This window comes from Podarcis filfolensis, assembly GCF_964270895.1.
Source record: "Podarcis filfolensis genome assembly, chromosome: 4".
NCBI classification, from domain to species: domain Eukaryota; kingdom Metazoa; phylum Chordata; class Lepidosauria; order Squamata; family Lacertidae; genus Podarcis; species Podarcis filfolensis.
Genome location: NC_139607.1, coordinates 31,387,460 through 31,407,279, shown reverse-complemented (window position 1 = coordinate 31,407,279; position 19,820 = coordinate 31,387,460). Strand labels below are relative to the sequence as shown.

General features: G+C 41.9%; 1 protein-coding gene across 6 annotated transcripts in view; it reads right to left on the bottom strand.

Moving 5' to 3' along the window:
• Positions 1-628: 628 nt before the first annotated feature.
• CRACDL (CRACD like) overlaps positions 629-19,820 on the bottom strand; it is a 56,321-nt gene continuing 37,129 nt past the window's right edge. For 4 of the 6 annotated variants that reach the window (XM_083610565.1, XM_083610564.1, XM_083610566.1 and 1 more), the window contains exons 8-11: positions 17,256-18,900; positions 9,045-9,244; positions 6,218-6,365; positions 629-4,262 (exon numbers count right to left, since the gene is read on the bottom strand). In XM_083610565.1, coding sequence (XP_083466691.1) covers positions 4,120-4,262; positions 6,218-6,365; positions 9,045-9,244; positions 17,256-18,900 — 2,136 coding nt within the window. In that variant the 3' untranslated portion in view covers positions 629-4,119. The remainder of the gene's footprint in view (positions 4,263-6,217; positions 6,366-9,044; positions 9,245-17,255; positions 18,901-19,820) is intronic. The other 2 variants (XR_014547216.1, XM_083610568.1) reach the window with 2 other exon arrangements.

Below are 19,820 nucleotides of genomic sequence, written 5' to 3'. Positions count from 1 at the left end.
AATTCTTCATAGATGCCATGTTAAGATTCTGCCCAGCGGCTACATTCACTCCAATTTGATGGGGAACACTACATTTAAAGTGAAACCTTATGCATGTTTACTCAGAAGGAAATCTCACAGTGCTCTATGGGCTGTTTGGTTAATAACCCTGACAGCCTAAAGTTAATGCACATCCCAACCATTTTTTGTCCTCTGTCACCCTTGCAAACCAAATATCCCAATTTAGCAATACTCAGGATGGCTATCCAGACACAAAGCACCATGGAATTCAAAACTCTACAAGGCCAAGGCAAGGAGGAGGTAGAAAATACTTTTCTGCAATGTTTCTGACACAGGATTTTCTCCACTGGAGCTTGTTCAGCAGCTGGTAGAACACAGCACCATTTTATATCCATTATTTGCAGTGGTCCCTGGCTATGATTGCATCATGGGGGGGGGGGGGGGAGCAAAGCAGATCAAGGGAGTGGCACTGCCTGCTAGCTGTCTCCTCCTTAGTTTCAGGGCTCCTCCACATATACACTTGTCCCACAGACATTTACTCTGTGTAAGGCAGCTTCTAACATCCCCATGGATAGGGTCCAGCATGTGTTAACACATTACACAGTCAGTAATGTCCAACAAGATACTCTGGACTCACAAGTTTATTGCAGTTCTCTATACAAAACAATAAAAATAATTTAGTCGACATTAAAAAAAACTAAGGCTGCAATCCTAAACATGGATTACTAGTGAGTAAGTCCCATGAGACTTACTAGGATTTACTACCATGTAAACATGCTCAGCATGTGCAGCACATTGCAGAGATGTAAAGTTAAGGTAGTTAACATTACACGGAGAAGCAAAAATTAGAAATAGTGCAAGTCATAAAAATCGAAGCAAGATTTACAATGTTTTTAAAAAACACAACTTAAGTTTACATATTACAAAACTATTTAAAACCAGAAGTGTTCTCCGTCTAAAATTAGCCTTGCATTTTACTCCATATGCTGTAGTTAATACAGAGTACATCATTTCTGCTTGGGGTGGGGGGGGACCCTCTAGCATTTGACTTTCATTATTTTTATTGCGATTTCTGTAGCAGTTACTTGCTTTGTAGACATAGCTTATGACTGACCTCTGCCTTGCATTTCTTTAGAAGATGTGATAGAAAATGCATGTGCATTAAACAACAGAACATGTTAGATAGTCCACCGCAGCACTCCTAAACTAAAATGCAGTTTAAAATTCCTTGCAAGGTTTTTCCTTGTAGTAGATACAGAAAGCAAGCCATTCTATTCACTGCAAATACACAGATTAGTACTGTATGTCCTGTTTGCCAAATTTAAGCTGACATAGGATATGCAAAAAGTAACATAGTATCAACATTGTCCTAACACTTTGGAATAAAGCTCAACTATACGTCAATATCTGAACAATTTCCAAAAGCAAAGGCATCTTTAAATATGCATTTAAAATGTTGAAAAGTCTAGGGCTCGGTTCGGACATAATAGTAAACCATGGTTTCCCACTACACAAATGAACCTGGACAAACCTCAGGCTCACACACTCCATCCTCTTTCACATGCTAGGAGGAGACCAAAAGCATGTCTGAACTTAGGAAACACTGGTTTCATTTAAAGTACAGCTAGTAAGAACAAGCCTGGATCAAACCATGATTTCTGGCCTGTTCTCACTAGCTGTAGTTTACACAAAGCCACAGTTCCCCAGGGTTCAGATAATCACAGGGAATTTGGGTTAGGTTTTTTGTTTTGTTTTTTTAAAGTGAAAGCTTTCTATGGAATGCAGTATGCACACAGCCACATTCTTGGAATTATGCACTCCTATTGCTTTCTGATCATTTACCATTTGCATCCCTGGTCCCTCTTTCGGTGGCATGTAATAAGAATATTGCTGATGATCACAAGAAGCATGCACCTTGAGTGGGCTTTCCTGTTTAGCATGTTCAACCCCAAAATCATGGACTTGAGACACACTGAAAACATTCGTAAACACCCCATGCATGGCACACTACCTTGGGAGTTAAAGCAGGTTAGGCGAAAGGTGGAAATAAAACCCACAGACATACACCATGTTTTCAGAATTATGTGGGTGGCTTATCTAAGGTGCTTGGTGTACATACATAGATAAGGCCTGAGCCTCTGTCTGCCACATGAGAGAACCAGGATTGCTGCCCAAGTGACTACTGAGCCCTGCACAAACAAAGCATGAACTCTGCCACCAATCTAGTGCCTTTCTGCAATTCTGCAAGATAATAGATTCAGTTTAACTGATACCACACCTTCAAGAATACTGAAGGTGCTAAGGCTGTACCTTATGTATAAAATCCAATGGTTATTTTTGTTGCCGTGGAAAGATGTTTTACATGGTATCCATTTTATTACACATCAAAAGGCACCTAAAGTAACAGCAGCAGGAAAAAATATATATCCAGCATTACATCACATGCTAACAAAATCCTAGTGATTACCTTTAACATAATTGAAAATTTATATTGAAAATGCATGCAAAACGTGGGCAGAATGAAGGCCACTCATCCAGGCAATTTTGGATTATCAGTGTACAATGAAGGACAAAGTAATATTTGCTCCTTTGTTAGATAAACAAAGCTTGCCAACTGTCTCCCTTACTAGGGACTGAAGTTTTGTCTTTTTTTCCCTCTGACCCTGAATCCAACGGCTATGCATTTATTCACAGGCTGATTACCCCAGCTGTGCAGATAAGAAAGTAAGTAGCATCAGCCAGTTTTGTCTCGAATTTTCTGCTGTGATATTGTACATATGTGTGAAATTGGCTTTTCTTTTTTACAGCTGTGCATAACTTTAAAATGTGAAAACTCTGGCAGGCATTATGACTACCCAATATCATGGATGAGGTCATTTCTCCAAAGTGTAAGAGCAGCAACCGAGCTTCTAGATTAGAAAATGATACAGTAACGAAATGGAGGTTAAAGCAGTGTCTAATTCAGGCATCCCCAAACTTGGCCCTCCAGCTGTTTTGGGAATACAACTCCCATCATCCCTACCTAACAGGACCAGTGGTCAGGGATGATGGGAACTGTAGTCCCAAAACAGCTGGAGGGCCGAGTTTGGGGGTGCCTGGTCTAATTTTTGACATAGATGTAGATCAGGAGAAGGGAACCTGTGTACCTATACATGTCGTTGGGAGTCCAACTCCCCATTGGCCAACCCCAGCAGGTATGGCCCACGATCTGGGATGATGGGAGTTCCCACCCAGCAACAACTGGAGGGCAACATATCCCTCATCCAGGATATAAATTCCTTGTCAGCTCAGTTTAGGATTCAAAATCATGGGGCTGTTCAGATGCTACTGAATGCCCACTAGTCAACTAGATGTGGCAAAATCAAGAATGTATGCTCTTTCTTCCAATCCTCACTACATCAACAACTGCAACAAGATATCTTGAATTTTTGAATACAGATTCTCCCTTTTCCTGTAACTATACTACCTACTTGGAGTTCAAATAAATGAGGGTTCTTCCAGTGGAGTCATGACTTTCTTAGGTATTGTCAAGTAGCACATACGTCTAATGCTTGGTTCTGATCCTGATCCAAAAGTGTGCAGAGGTTTGGGGAGTGAGGAGAGAGTAGTAGTGACTGAATCAGTCCAGAGAATAAACCAGCATTCCAGCCTATTTCCACGTTTACTCCACAATGCTATCAGTTTTTAATTTTCTCTCTATCTATCAACCTAACATCATTTGTTTTGCATGTGTGTTTCTGGGGAGGAATTTAGTTTCATAGCTCAAAAAAAGTGGGGGGAAGAACTTTGATAGGAAGATTAGTTACAAGGTAACAAAGTAATGGTAAACCAATAGTTAGTAAATATTCCAAAAGCTTATACATCACAAACCATTTTACAGAGGGGAAAGAAACAAAGAAGATGTAAGATAAGCAACATCATCTGCAACAGATTATTTTTCCAAGCAAAAAACAAAGAGTGCAGCATTAGCTTTCTAGCAGAATCTTCACTGCTACACAGTGGGCTAAGAAAACAAATGTGTGGCCAACATAATAGATTTCATGATTAACTATCTGTTCAATTAACATAGCCCAATAAAAAAAAATCTAGAACAACTATTATGCATAAAAATGCATACTCTTATTTTATCCTCTGGGGCATGTCGCTCCAAGCTTGAGATTTCTTTTTGGCAAGTTCCATCCATGAGGGTTGATCTGGAGAAGAATGACTGACCTTCTTAAGTGGCTTTATATCTTCTCTTTCAATCAGCGCTGAAGACTGAACTGTGTGGAAAACAAAAATATCGCTTACTTACTTAATAGCAGTGTGATGCTCTAGAATAACAAGTAGGATTTTTTTTTTTGCCCTATCAGCTTAATTAACCATTATGGTATGAAGTGCCATTAGGCGATAATGAAAAATCTTTTTAAGAATCCTAACCCATGATGAATAACCTACTAATAACACTTTTAAATTTGCTGCGATAAAGGTTATTCTGTAGCACACACCTGAACTAAATTTAAAGTGCCCAATTCATCATATGCATCATTTGTAGGGATCATTTTATTGTTCATGCTACAGAAAGCGTTCAGTCAGCATGTTTGATGTAGGGCACAGAAGCAAACCTGGAACTTTTCCTGCCCTTGCTGAAGTATATATGTTGGAATCAGAGTCAATCTCCGACAAGGCAGCCTTTGCAGACTTGCACAAAGTGTGGACGGGAGCATGAGGTGAGGACAGGTGGAACAAACTTGACACAACAGCTTTCTGGGATTAAAAATTGGCCACAATTTCATTGATTAAAGATGTTAAGTAGGCATTGGGTGTGCACATTGTATCAGCCTCCTGGCTGCAGGCTGAAGCTTGGACAGGATCATGCCTGGGTTATGGGACCACTTCAAGACACAACTCAACTCCTCAGGCTGCTACTGGAAGTTCTATGGCCTGTCTGCTCTTCATTGGGCTTCAAGACAGAAACTTCCACTCAGACCCCTTTACTGGGGTACCCAGCAATATCACACCAGGTTAAATCGCGGTGATGCCCCACACCCGGGAAACAGACTAAGGATTCCACCCAATGCCTTATCCACTGAAAGTTGTGATGACTAACACGAAGAAGGCATCCAACGGGCCCCCCCTTTTTTTTTGCAGGCAAGTTCCTTCCTAGCCCTGAATAAGGTGACCATTTTGATCCACAGCAAGATCTTCTTAACATGGTGCCTAAAGAACAGCATATAAGGTGGGTTGCTCTTCCACTAACTGAACTGCTGACTCCTTGCCGCAGCTGGCTTTTATCCTCCAGAGACAGATCAGAGTGAAGACTTGTTCACTCCGGTCTGCTGCCCAGGTCCCGCCCTCCACTGATGCCCTCGTTGGCCACATAGATTCACGTTTTGGTGGGCAATCCCACCAACCTCCCATGGCCAGCCGAGGAAGAGCCCAATGGCCGGCCACAAGGGTGAAAAGACTCTTTCCGGCCCGGGATGCTGGGCAGGGCCATAACCGCTGCCCACCCCAAATTTGGGTAAGCAGATATACACCTGCTAGAATGCTCATCACATCTGTATGTCCTGTTTTTAGATGTGTGGTTGAAAAACGTAAGATGTGGAGAGGGTGCCCTCAGTCCCACTAATAGCATGTGAAATCAGAACTACAGGTTTAAGGTTTTACTACAGTATATAAAGTCCTAAACCGCCTAGGAGCTGTTTACTCGAGAGACTGGCTTTTCCCACCTCCTCCTACTTAAACCCCTACATCATCTAGTGAAGACATCTTGAGGGTGCAACACACCTTGGAAGTTTGCTTAATGAATACTTGGGCAGAGTTATTAGCATGGTAGCACCCACAATTTGGAATGCATTCCCCCTGGAAAATAGAGTGGCACCTGTATTCCTTTGAATGCCTCCTTGAGACTTTTTAAAATTCAGCCATGCTTTTTCAGGTAGCATTGTCAGACATGGTTTATGCCGGTTTTACAGATAGATTTGATTCAATCTTGTTGTTGTAACCTTGTATTTCATTTTTAATTTCTTTTTTGGGGCACTACCATGGTATTTGTGAAAGATGTACAGTTTATAAATTCTTTAAATAAATAAAACCAGCAGCATGCCTTCAGGAAGAAGTTGCAGAAATGCCCAATCTTGTGAACCCTTAATAAAAACTGGGAACGTTGTTTGTGTGATGGAAAATACTTTACAGCCTGGGTCTATGTCAGAATTTTAGCGTCTTGTTTTCATACCAGGGTTATGGTGTGACAGCAAGCTGCCTCCTGGCAAAGATTCCTGCATATCTGACTTAGTTTCTTTTCTCTGTTCTTCAGAAGAAGCTGCGGGTGGGAAAGGCAAGGATGTGTTTCGCGTGAAATCTGTCTGTTGCCTCGGAACTTCCTAAATAAAAAAAGGGGGGTGAGAGAGAGAATACCACACACACCATAGGATAGTGTTGTTCTAAATAATTCAGTAGGAAAGAGAACCACAGTAGGGATTTGACAGAACACAAGAAACTCAGCAGCAGACATGGCTCCCTGCTCAACAATAGAATAATGTGGTCTTATGTCACACACACTTGCCCTATTTATGCCATCTGAGCTGTAAACACTCCATAAACATTTCATAGTCTGCAGACTGGAAAACTGTTTGGGGGATTTTGAATTATGCAATTAGAAGCACTTGGAGATGAGCTGTTGCAGCCACAGCAAATTATTCAAGGCTTCTTTTGATAATGAGGGCAAGCGCAAGCCAAAACTGGCAGCAAACAGCTTCCCATGGACAATAGGGAGCTATGGCTATGCAGCAGTGGCCCCTGCGCTTTTAAAATATGACACACCAGTGGATTTATCTTTTGCTCCAATGCTGTTTTAAGCCAAAAGCAGCCTCAGGGTGGTACAGGTCAGAATGTAAGGAAACTGAAGAAAAGAGAAGGGGGTTGCTTAACCCTTTCAGCCATTTTCTAGTCAAGCCTCTGTCTTCCTCAATGGCTCCAGGATTTCCAATACTTGGTTCTCCAGATCTACAATTCCCATCAACCCTGACCACTGGTCCTGCTAGCTAGGGATGATGGGAGTTGTAGTCCAAAAACAGCTGGAGACCCAAGTCTGGGGAACCCTGCTCTAAGCTAGTTTTATTTGCAGGATGGTACTACTGTATGCTGATAATACATACTTACTTCTCTGTCAGAGACACACAGTCAGGGTGGTTCGAAAGGTATGACCACAATGTGGAAATAACAATTGCTTTTTGACTCAGCTTCCTGTAAGACCAAATCTACATTGGACAATCTACAGGAAATTTTGCAAACCAAAAATGGAAGTTTTTCTGCACACTATCCTTTGGAAATGTCCTACACAATGGAACGTAACTGACTTTCTTTCTTTCAAGTATTACTCATCTGAACAAAGTTTACTTTGGCCTGGGATGTGCCCCAAAACCAACATTTAGCACAAAGAAATAAAACCATAGAATTCACAACACTAGTGGGTTTCCCCCCCTTCTGCAATCTAAAAATGCTGCTTAATTCAGGATCACAATATGAAAACATTAGTTTTATCAAGAAAGCTAAATGTAAGGAATATTACATAGGGTGAATAGGGTGCATGTCTATGTTAAAAATTAGCATTGCCATCTCATGCTTTGTGTAGGCAGAAATTGCCAAAGCTCATTTATTTCTCCCATGATCAAAACAGAATCCAGTGAATATAATTGGCATTTGCAGTCATTTCAGTCTGCAAAAAACTGCAATTGGTTATGTTCCACCACCACCCATTTGCATAGTATTTCTTTGCACTGAAATGACTGAGCTGGAATAACGTAATGATTTATGCAATTAACTATGGTAGTTATATAATTTTACCACAGAAGACAGTGAGACACGTAACGTCTACAGAAGAAAAACTACAGCAGAATCACTGCTGCAGTTCTAGATTTTGATTCCAATGCTGACACAGAGATGCTCTTTTCTTAGTTCATTTTTTTCTATATACTGGTTAATCTCAATACCAGAAATAATTGATTTTGAGTACTGGAGGCCAAATTTCTCATTCTGCTTCAAGTCCTCACCAAGGTTTATAGGTTACAGGGAAAATGCAACATTTTTTTAGGGTGACATGACATTTATCTCTACATTAGTCTTTAAGCCTGTAAATATACTTTCAGTGTATATCATCAAACATGTATGCTATATATGACTTCCATTCTCCCTACTGGCAGATTAAAACCCATAGATTTTTTTTAGAAGGAAAAGCACACACTCCTGCAACTAAGTATTCCATCAGCTGAGCTTTCAAGACACGTTCGGAACTGAAATGGTGTTCTAGTTTCCCACAGTTGCAAATTGAACAAAGGGAGATGAATTGGTCAGAATGAATGCTTCATTTGAAAACTGCTGCCTTCTGCTGTTGGTATTGCAACATTTATATTCTTTAGTGATGCACTGCAGATTAAAAAGGTATCTTTAGGGCAGTTGCATACAGACATTTGCTGCAGTCATTACAGCAACTTCTCCCATGATGCTGAGCTCTTCCTGGTTGTTTTAATTGTATAAAGAAACAGAAGGCTGAAGGAAGCACTGCAACATGGGAAAGGTTTTCCTCCTTCTTAAAAAAAAAAGCTCCCATCAGAGATAGGAGCTCCACTGTTGAAGAGGGAAGCCCACCTTTGCAAAAGGAAGAATAGGGTTGATTACAAAAAGGGCTCAAATGTCATTGGGATATTTGCTATAGAAGAAAAAAAGGTGCATCAGGTGAGCACTTGCCCTTTACAGAATTAAAACTCTACCTAATCTCACTTAAAAATACAAAAAAAGTGTGTGGGTGTGGGGAAAGGAGAACAAAGTCTAAGGGTGCTTGAGGAATTCATTCTTTGTGAATTCCAACACGAACAGCCCTGTGTAGCTCAGAACCTAAGCTATCTACCCGCTTTTACACTTGCTGAACATTTGCATGCAATAGCAGAGTTGGTGAATACCTGCCAACCTTAATTGATTACAAGATACCTTGCAGAAGCAGGTTAAAGCAAAGATCCCCAATTCAATGTCACATGCAGGTCACAAGCAGGGATGACCTGTATTACCTCCATTCGCTCCTTCTCTTGTATTTGTTTTTCTGCATCTGCCTTATCCGCAGCCACCAGTTTCTCTTCTTTGCTAAGCTCTTGCTCCATGACCCTCTGCTTTTGTTTTGCTATGGTAATCCAGGCTGGCACTCTCTGGCTTTCAGTTCCTCTTGCAGTGTCTGCTGCAGCAATCACAGGAGAAGGCACACTTTTCTCTGCTGAGATAATTTGGGAAGAAAGGTATTGGAGAGGGAAACTCAGTCTGTTGTTACTGGAGAAGGAAAGTCGGTCTTAGTGTTAAAGAAAGCAAAGCTTATGAACCGAAGAGATGGCCAGCCACTAGGGAGAAACCTCTACAAATACACACCCCAGAAAACTGCTCTAAAACTCTAATATTGTCAGCTTCGGATTTCTGAACTTGACCTTTGTCCTGCTTCTCTCCAGCAGACTCTGAGAGAGGAATGGATATGGCATGACTATAGTTGCCTGGGTTACATGAAGCCCGTGTTATATACAGTCAGAAGGAATGCAAGCTAGTGCAGAACTCTTATCCTGCATGCTACTCCACAAATCACTTTAGGGAGGTTCAGTGACATGCTGGTAGTGAACAAGAAGCACTCCTTTGGACAACCTTAGTGACTGAATGGGGATTATAAAGCCTCAGGCAGTCCTTAAGGTATCCAAGACCCAAGCTGTGTGGGGCTTTTTAGATCAACACAAGAGCCATGGATGCTTCCTTCCATGCTTGTCCTGCATGCAGGAAGTTGCCCGCAATACAGCCACAACAATGCTTACAACAGCCACCTCTTCTTTACACGGTATTTGCTTCATTTGTTTATGCCAGGCTTCCTCAAACTCGGCCTTCCACATGTTTTGAGGTTACAATTCCCATCATCCCTAACCACTGGTCCTGCTAGCTAGGGATCATGGGAGTTGTAGGCCAAAAACATTTGGAGGGCCGAGTTTGAGGAAGCCTGATTTATGCCCACCAACTGCTCTTCTGCGACTTCTGAAGTTACCTTTATTATAGATTTGCATACACCTGCTATTACTTGTTAGTAACAAAGTGGTTAGATATGCTGGGTGCTGTACAATCAGAGCAGCTTCTTTCCCCCCCTTTTTTTTGGAACTGAGTTCTGGCCCCTCTCAGGTGGGCACCATTGCCATTATAAGAGAACAAGGGAGGTGTTGACAGTGAGTTTCGGCACCTCTTTTTCTAGAAAAATAGCACTGTGTACAATAATTAAAAATAGAGTGCAGTCCAAACTTAAAAACCAATAAACTATGCATATAAAGACAAAGCAAAACAAAATGCAGTCCTTGCATGCAGGCTTACAATTGCCCTGGCTCCACATTTATGGAATGACCCCAGCTCTGAGGTACATCAGTCTCCAACATAAACTGTCTTTTCTACGGTAGGTGAAGATGGACCTCTCTGTGCAGGTCACTGGGGAAGGCAAACTCTAATGATTTTATCTGTTGGCTGTATTTTTATTTCTCCGCTGCTGCCACAATGATTAACGTTTTGACTTGATTTTATATATCGTGGTTTTAAAATGTTTGCTGGGCCCTCTCTGTGGAACTCTGGGTGAAGGGCAGATTATATAATATGTGAAATACGCAAAGATGAGGCACTTTAGAGGAGAATGGGAAGGAAAGTTTAAAAAGGAAGAAGGGGTAAACTGATGCGATCTAAACAGGAGCTTGGATGTACAAATAAAGCCAGACAGTTCACAGTGCAACCCTGTACATGTCTACTCAGAAGTCAGTCCCACTGAGTTTAACTGGCCTTTCCCTAGGTGGGTTTGTAAAGCATTGCAGCCTCAAATATCAAGGAGGTGGTACTCAAGTGACCGAGAGCAGGAAGGGAAAAACAGAGGCAAATGGGGTTGGAGAGGAGTGGGGAAAGGGAGGGGAGGGGAGAGGTTGAGAAAGGGGCTAATCTTAGGCTAGAATTGGCACATGTAGTCGGAAGGATCCAGGGAGGAACATACCGAGAAAGAAAAGAGAACAAATATTAAGGACCAAAAACACTGCGACATTTGAAAGTGAGTACAAGAAGCTCAAAGTGAAGGTTGGGAAGAGAGGGAAAGTCAGTTAGGAGAAAGGAGTATTTATCATTGGAATGACAAACAGAAAACAGCAAATGAGTAGCAGCATTTGGGATGAAGAGCTTGTCCACACCTGTGTTTGGCCTGCTGCGTTCCCCAGGGGAAACCCGATATTTAGCGCTCAGCAGGATCATACAGTAATGGAGTTTTTGGCCGATTGCAGTTTCTTGTGATTTAGCGTTAAAGAGCAGGTTTTCCTGGGGAAAGAAGCGCAACGAAGGCAAAACTGCTTGGATCCATGCCTAGAAAGTACGGGGCAAGTGGGAAATTGCTCAAACCTGTGTGCCTTCTAGGCATGGGACAAGCACAAGTGTGGATGAGCCTAAAATTGAAGGAATTCAAGGCAGAAACAAGACCACCAACAGGAAGAATGTTAGAATGTCCAATGCAAAACAACAACAACCAGAAGAATGAAATAAACATTTGTATGCAATGTAGGCTGCTCCTGGTTTAAACACATAGGCATACCATGTTGCCGTCTCAGGTAGTTTGAACCTAATATTGTTCGGCCTTCTGAGAAGCCTGAGAGCCACACATACCACAGACAGAAATGGCTGCACTCAGAATAACTGCTTGTTATCTATTTGTAGGCCTGATGCTAGATCACCTTGAACGGCTGAAAAATAAGAACCATTCATGTGGCAGTCAAGCGAGCATTTATGACTCACTCTGGCAACACAAAACACTGAGGATGTCATAAATCAGGGTGGGACCCAGAGTCCTGAAGCCAACTCTTTTCATAGTCTGATTGCTGCTTCTGTCCATTACTGCTACAAAGAGAAGCAGTAAACTGAATAAATGGTCTGTTTTGTTCTGGGATTACTAACAAAGATCTGCACACAATAAATCAGAATTCACCTTCCATTGGGTAGGATAGAGCAGCTCACCTCAAGCAGAAGATTTTGGGATATCATTAGCAAGCAGCAATGCGTTGATCTAGCTTGGTATCATTATTTTTTATCATGTGGGGATTTTCTGCTTTACATCATTGGTGCATTTCCTCCCCAAGAGAGAGACTGACAGAAAGAAACACATTTGGAGAGGCTACTATCGTTCTTACTATATATTTCTTCAGCTAATATTCATTAGGTTCCTTTTTAAATATTATACCTAGATTTTGAAAAATATTCTGTTCTACACATCTATGAATCTTCAGTTTTAAAGCAGGCTGTGTGGCGGTACCCCATGGACATTTTTTAAAAAAGAAAGGGGGGAACCACCCAATTATTGGAATGGATGCAAATGCTTTGAGAGGGAGAAGCTGTAAAAATGATGCCATTGTTTACATCATCTGCATTTCACTTATACAGATGAGCTACTAAATGTCATGTTGCTAAATAAATTTGGATAGGGTTATTTTCAGTCACAGTTTCCCCCTCTTCCTAAATGGTAGAAAGTTCAGAGCAGATTGTGCGAGAACAATTTTCCTAGGACGAATGAAGTCTCATTGCAATCCAAACAGAGGACAAGGCAAATCTAATGTTAAAAATTAGGAAGGAGTGAAAAATAAAGAGACTAGTATCAGAATGGTGTTTATGTATTCTCCCATGCAGGCACTCACTAGAATGTGATGTTATTGTCAGCCTGTATTGACTGCTGATAGTAGCACAAGCTAGCCAACCTTACTAGCTTTGTGCTGAGTAATCCAATCCAATGGCGTTGCTCATAATGCCATTAGCTACCCGGATGTGAACATCAACAGCCAGTCACATTGTGTTCTTGGCTCTGTGTCTGGTCAGCTGTGGCAGAGCTACTCTGCAAACCTTCATTCCAGACAATCATTTTGCTGCGGGGTAGCCAATATTCCAAATCTTCTGAAACGAAAAGTCAAAGGTCTGGGAAAAATTCCTGGTTCCTTAAAACAGTCCAAAACACACAAGATGGTTGGGAAGCTGTACACAAAGATTGTGTGGGTGGGGAAAGGTGGAACTTGAACTGGTTCTTCTCCTGGATCGGGTCCCTATTTAATCACCAGGTGCCCCTTCATGGAAGCCTCCACTGGATCAAAGAGCTTCTATGAATGGTTACAATTGGGGGGGACACACCAATGTTTTGGTTTGAAAGACAGTTAAATTGATCTTTTGATCTACTCCTTGACGATACTTGATGGGTGCTTATTTTTATCTTTTTTATTACAAATATTGTGTATTTAAAATGCTGTTTTCCCTCTCTGATAATTTGGGTGGGGTTATTGGGTTGTTCTTGTTTTTATTTTGATGATGCATTTTTTGTTTTTATATTGTGATTTTATCCCTGAGACCTGTGGGTATAGGGCGGTATATAAATTTTAAGAATAATGACAAAAATAAGGTGCAGTCGCCACTCCAATTTGCACCTGGTTGACGTTTGCTCCTGACCCATTCCCCAGAACTTCCCATTCAAGTGGCATCACTGTCAAGCCAGGCTCTACTGGGGCTGTCTCAGGCAATGTAGGTACCATTCTCTCCACCAACACAACAGGGAGAAATGTATCTTCTCCAAAGGTTGCGGAAAGTCTGGTTTGGAAAACGCGCCTATATATCCTGCAGTTTTCATGCATGAAGTTGGATTTGGTTTAAGACAGAGGTGGACACGGAGTGTTGCAGATTAGGCCGGTGTGTGTGTGTGTGTGTGTGTGTGTGTGAATTAGAAGCAGAAATGAAAGAGAGAGAGAGCAATGATAGCAAACAAGTAAACGAATAAATACCTTGGTTCTCAAACTTAATCTGTTCCGGAAATTCCATTCCAAAACCAAAGCGTTCCAAAACCAAGGCACACTTTCCCATAGAAAGGAATGCAAAACGGATTAATCTGTTCTATTGCATGTGAAGTCTATCCATTTCCAGCACTGTCGCTCAAGTAAAGAGGCACCGGAGTTGAAGACATATTTATGACCCATTTGCACCACTAAAGCAGCATATATATGCTAAACGTTATAGAATCATAGAATTGGAAGAGTTGGAAGGGACCACAAATGTCATCTAATCCAACCCGCTGCAAAGCAGGAATCTTTTGCCCAATGTGGGGCTCAAACCCACGACCCTGAGATTAAGCGCCTCATGATCTACTGACTGAGGATAAATGAGCATGTTGCAACACTATTCATCTTGAGGATCAGTCTTTAGCCTACAGGTAATGCCCAAGCACTACAAAATATACGGTCACAATGCAGCACACACTGCAGTTATAAGACCCTGTGGTGTTAATCCTTGAGGTAAAAAATAAAAATAATAATTACTTATTCATTTACAAGACAGCTTACAATTGCAAATCAAAACATATTTCATCAAGAGAAGTTAAAGGAACATTATAAAATCGGCGTATGAACAGTTTTACTCATACAGAGTTTTCACAGTATTAGTTACATATCCCTCCAGACCACTGAAATGTAGGAAATTCTGGTTTGTAGGGCTGTTGCCAGCTGGCACTCGGTACATCTTCAAATGCACAAACAGAGCACCACTGTTGCAGTTAGATGGGCAGATAGATATGGGGCACACCAGATTTGCAAATGCTTGAAAAGTCAAATGGATTTTCCACCTCATCTATGAGCACTTATTAGAGTCTCAGTTACGAAGTGTAATGACATCAGTACAAAACTGCCTCCTTATAAAACTGGTCTTGTGACAGTGAGACAGCACCATGATTAATCTCAAACAGGGTTGGCTAACCTGTAGCCATCCCAATGTTGTTGCGCTACAAATTCTACCATTCCTGACCACTGGCACGAAGGGAACAAAATTTAAGTTTGGAAAAATGGGAAATAAAGATTCCCCAACATCAGTGGCGTAGCGTGGGGGGTGCAGGGGGGGCGGGCCGCACCGGGCGCAACATCTAGGGTTAGGGCAAATCCATGGGTTAGGGGGCGCAAATCCACGGGTTAGGGGGCGCAAATCCACAGGTTAGGGGGCGCAAATTACTTGCCTTGCCCCGGGTGCTGACAACCCACGCTACACCACTGCCCAACATAGAGACTGAATTTGGGAACTCGTTAAATAGACCAATGTTCTGAAAGGCAAGACACATGAACTGTTTTCAGAAAGGCTTTGCAGAAATATGCTTAAATAAATACATTTACTGTCCATGCTAAGGAACATCTAAAAAAGGGGTACTGCCAGTGAGAGTTACCATGGTTGGTAAGATAATGTCATGATGCTGGGGTTGGATTTCTCATCTTCAGAGATTGAGGGTGGGCACTCTGAAGCAGGAGGGGAAGGACAAGCAAAGGCAGCCCCATAAGTGCTCTCAGATGAACCTCCTGGGCCAGTTCCGCTGCCCCCTGCCCAACCTGAAGATGTGGCACTGCTTTCCTCTAACTCAGTGGACACTTTGAAAGAAGACTTCGAAAGACCTGAGGCTCCTCCACTCCTCCATCGCAGCAGATTACTGAAGACAACTATGCAATTTAAGGCAAGGAGCATCTCGCAGCCCAGGTGGTGATAACAATTAGGCTTAAACTGATGCTACTGCTTCTAATGGGATGCAGGTGGCGCTGTGGTCTAAACCACTGAGCTTCTTGGGCTTGCCGATCAGAAGGTCGGCGGTTTGAATCCCTGCGACGATGTGAGCTCCCGTTGCTCTGTTCCAGCTCCTGCCAACCTAGCAGTTCAAAAGCACACCAGCGTGGGTAGATAAATAGGTACCACTGCGGTGGGAAGGTAAATGGAGTTGCCGTGAGCTCTGGTTGCTGTCACAGTGTTCCATTGCACCAGAAGCAGTTTAGTCATGCTGGCCACATGACCTGGAAAGCTGTCTGCAGACAAACACCAGCTCCCTGGGCCTGAAAGCGAGATGAGCACCACAACCCCATAGTTGCCTTTGACTGGACTTAACTGTCCAGGGGTCCATTACCTTTACTTTTTACTGCCTCTATTGCTATATAGGGGCTCTGTTTCAGCTTGTTCCTTGCTGGGGCAACATTAATCCATGTTAATCCCTGGCTACCCAAGTGTCTCCCTCCTATATGCCTGTTCTCCATCTGTTCTCTCCCATTTGTCCAACTCCACCTTGTAAAGTATGATGCAAATTAATGGAGCTATATAAACAAGAAACCTGCTAGTTAGTCTCAAGGTTATAAAAATAATAATAAACAGAAAAACTGGACTACAGTGGTACCTCGGGTTACATACGCTTCAGGTTACATACGCTTCAGGTTACAGACTCCACTAACCCAGAAATAGTGCTTCAGGTTAAGAACTTTGCTTCAGGATGAGAACAGAAATCGTGCTCCGGCAGCGCAGCGGCAGCAGGAGGCCCCATTAACTGAAGTGGTGCTTCAGGTTAAGAACAGTTTCAGGTTAAGTACGGACCTCCAGAACGAATTAAGTACTTAACCCGAGGTACCACTATACTGGCATACCTATATCAGACATCGGCTGCTCCACTTTTCTCACAAGTGAAATCAGTGCTTTTTTTTCCTAGAGAAAAAGCTGCCAGGATACACCTCCCTCAGAAGACCCATCCCAGAGCCCAACTGCGCCCGCTCTGGGGCCTTGCTCAGCTGAGGCACAGCTTTACCAACATGTCAGCTGTTAGCTGGGAGGCTGAAGAGCCTCAGCAAAGCCCTGCTGCACATCCGACACACGAGGAGACCCTCTCTTGAGCCTGTAGAGGATGTCGCCTTTCGGCTCCGGGGGAAGTCTCCTTGTGAGCTGGAGGCACATTGGGGCTTTGCTTAGTCTGGTCAGGTCTCTCCCCACCAAAACAGGTAGATAAGAAATTTATGTACCTCCCTTTGTGAAAAGCCCATAGGGCAGTTTACAACACAGAAACATAACAAAGAACACAGTGTACATACTAATGCATGTATTAATGATAACAGTATAAAACAGAAGCTACTGAGCTTTGCAGACTGCTGAGGGAACTGTAGTAAATTTATCCTATTCTGGCACCCTGTAAAAAATGTATGGTTACTTTATGGTTTGTTTTGTCACTGTAAAAGTGATTTCACAGTATTTTTTTTTAAGATCTTGCAGTTTAAATATATTCAGGGCAGAGGTGTGAAACTTCTGACCTGGGGTCCTAATCAGGCCTGGCAAGGCCTCTGAAATCGGCCTGAGACCGTTTTGGGCAAACACAGTGATCCAGTTCCCCACCCCTGCTTTAGGCACACAAAAATCTCAAGAAAGAGTATTCTTACCAGGCACTTCGGGTGGGCTTGGTTTCGTCTCCAAATCTTTGCCTTCATTTTTCAACTCAGGATATTTGGTTACCTTTTCCTGCTTTTCTATGTTTGTGCTAGTGCCAGCAATAAAGTAGTGTTGCAAAATAGGTTTCCTTGGCAATGGAGGTTTCGTGCTACCGTGTTCAGAGGCCTTTGATTTAGCTTTGAGGCTTTCAGTTAAAAAGCTGGTGGCATTTACATCACTTGTTTTTTTAGCCTCTGCTTTTTCACTTTTTAGGGATGTCAAAGGTAGTCCCTCTTTTTCCACATTAAACTCTGCACTGTATCTTTTAGCCTCCTTTGATTCCTGCAAAGAGCTGTTTCTATATTTCAGTGATAAAGATGTGGATCTAAGCTTGACTTGGAAGGGGTTTTTTTCTTCACAACTTGACTCGGCAGTACTTGATTGCTGTGGAAGAGCAGTGGGAAAGTTACTCAGCACTGGTTTTGAAGCCATGACCTGGGGCGGTGGACTAGCTTCCACTCTGTCTGATGATCTCCCAGCGGTTTCTGATTCCAACTCTGATGAAGAGGCCCACTTGCTAGTGCAGCCTTTTCTCTCTTGGCAGGAGTTAACCTCTGTATCCTCTTTTACCTTCTCGTTTCTTGAAGAGTTTTTCATTTTAGCCTGCAAGATCTGCATGGCTGGTAGATTTTCATACGCTAAAGTGTCCTTCATGTTCAAGCTACTAGTCCTTGACCTTCCCCAAGCTGACGAGACAGAGAATTTTCTTGCAGTGCTTTGATCACTGGATTCTTTCCCTCCTAAAATCAACATAGCAGGTATTGCTGGGTGACTGTTTTCTTTATCGGATACAGATAGCACCTGAATTGGTTTTGCTTTTTCTAGGTTCAAAGGGGGAGGTTGGTCTGTTTGTGGTGATGGGACCGTGCAAGAAGTTTGGGAAATACTATTGCTCTCAGAATATGGTAAATCTGTGATGTGGGGTGAATTTTTTGATATAAGACTGATGGTGCTAGGCAGTGAAGGAGATGCATTTATAGTTCCCTTGTTAGAAATGTCTTCCAAAAGTGCCTTGGCATCTTTGAATGTATTTTTTTCTCTTCCTCCTAGCGTTGGGATCACATCATCTTTGGTTGAGACATTCTTATCAGACAGCATGCCATACTTAGACTGCACACCATAAGTCTGTTTATTTTCCTGATTTAAAATATTAAGTGATGTGCTATTTAACAAACTGCAAGAGGAAATCTTTAGTGTTTCAGAGTGCTCTCTCTCCCTTTGTGATTCTTGGTTTGCAATAAGATTTAGGGCAGCTGTATCTTCTTTCTTCTGAAGAAACAATGATAATACGGTGTGTGATATTTCTTGTGTATTTTGGCAGCCCTCTGGTTTATTTTCACAGAGAAGCATATGTGATTCAGAAGTGGTGTGCAGAGTGCGAGTTTTTTCATTTTGGTGACTCAAATTATGCTGAAGATCTTTTGACATTCCAAGTTGCTGGGAGTACACTGAATTTGCTAAATTTGCGCTCTCTGTTGGCGTCTTATGGTTGGTACTATCACCTTCACAGGTTAGTTCAGCTAGCATCTCATTCCTTTCATTTTTGTCTTCTTCAGGTGTGCAGCTCAAGTCATTCTGAAATTCTGACAGGTTCCTCTACAAGTGAGAAATGGAAGATTTTTATCATATGTTCAGCATATCACAACTTTATTTTATTTACCTGCTTCCAAGATGGCAGAATCATTAATGTTCCCCCAAGTGCTCCCCCAAAAAGAGGACAACTCCCTGCAGTGTTTTTAAGTGTACTATACATCAATTTCTTTTATTCCTATACATTAAAAATCATTATGCGATAGGAGGAAAAGGGAATATAGTGAGCTATAAATACTCTAACAACTAAATACATGGGGCAAAAAAAGTAATGAAAACATGTATACATGAACAAGTTTTATCATTTCATAGTTCTTAATAATGATTTTCCTTTTCCTCAAATGGTTTTGCTTTGTGCTGCCATTTAATAAGAAGAAAACATCAATGAAACTGCAATTTCAGCTGGCTTTTTTTATAAGCTGTGACAATCTCTCTCTCTGTCTCTTTTACACTTGATCTTTATTTTCTCTTTCAAAATAGGAAAAAAGCTTCCTGAAAGATCGTAAGATATTTATTTTTATGTGAGATGTTTTTGATATAAATCTTCACAGGATGATGTTGACAAAATATACAGATTACGCATCTTTCTGTAGTTCTAGTATTTATCCATCTGTTTAACCACAGCCAACTGTGCTAACTGACAGTTTGGATGTGGATGGTTTAAAAGCAAGACTTTGCATTCCAGAGGTACAATAGCTTTTGGCCACTGGCTGCTACTATTTTTCTCAAACCAAACTGGCCATGAAAAGCAATCACCAAAAACTCGTTAAGGGAAAATGTGGGTGAGAATACACACATACAAAATAACACTTAAAAAGGAGGGCAGATGGATGCATTTCAGTGCAAATGGCAGAAGACTCCCAAGCAAACTAAAATATCTGATATTAAAATACCTAACAACTATTCTGAAAGCCTAATGGAGCAAA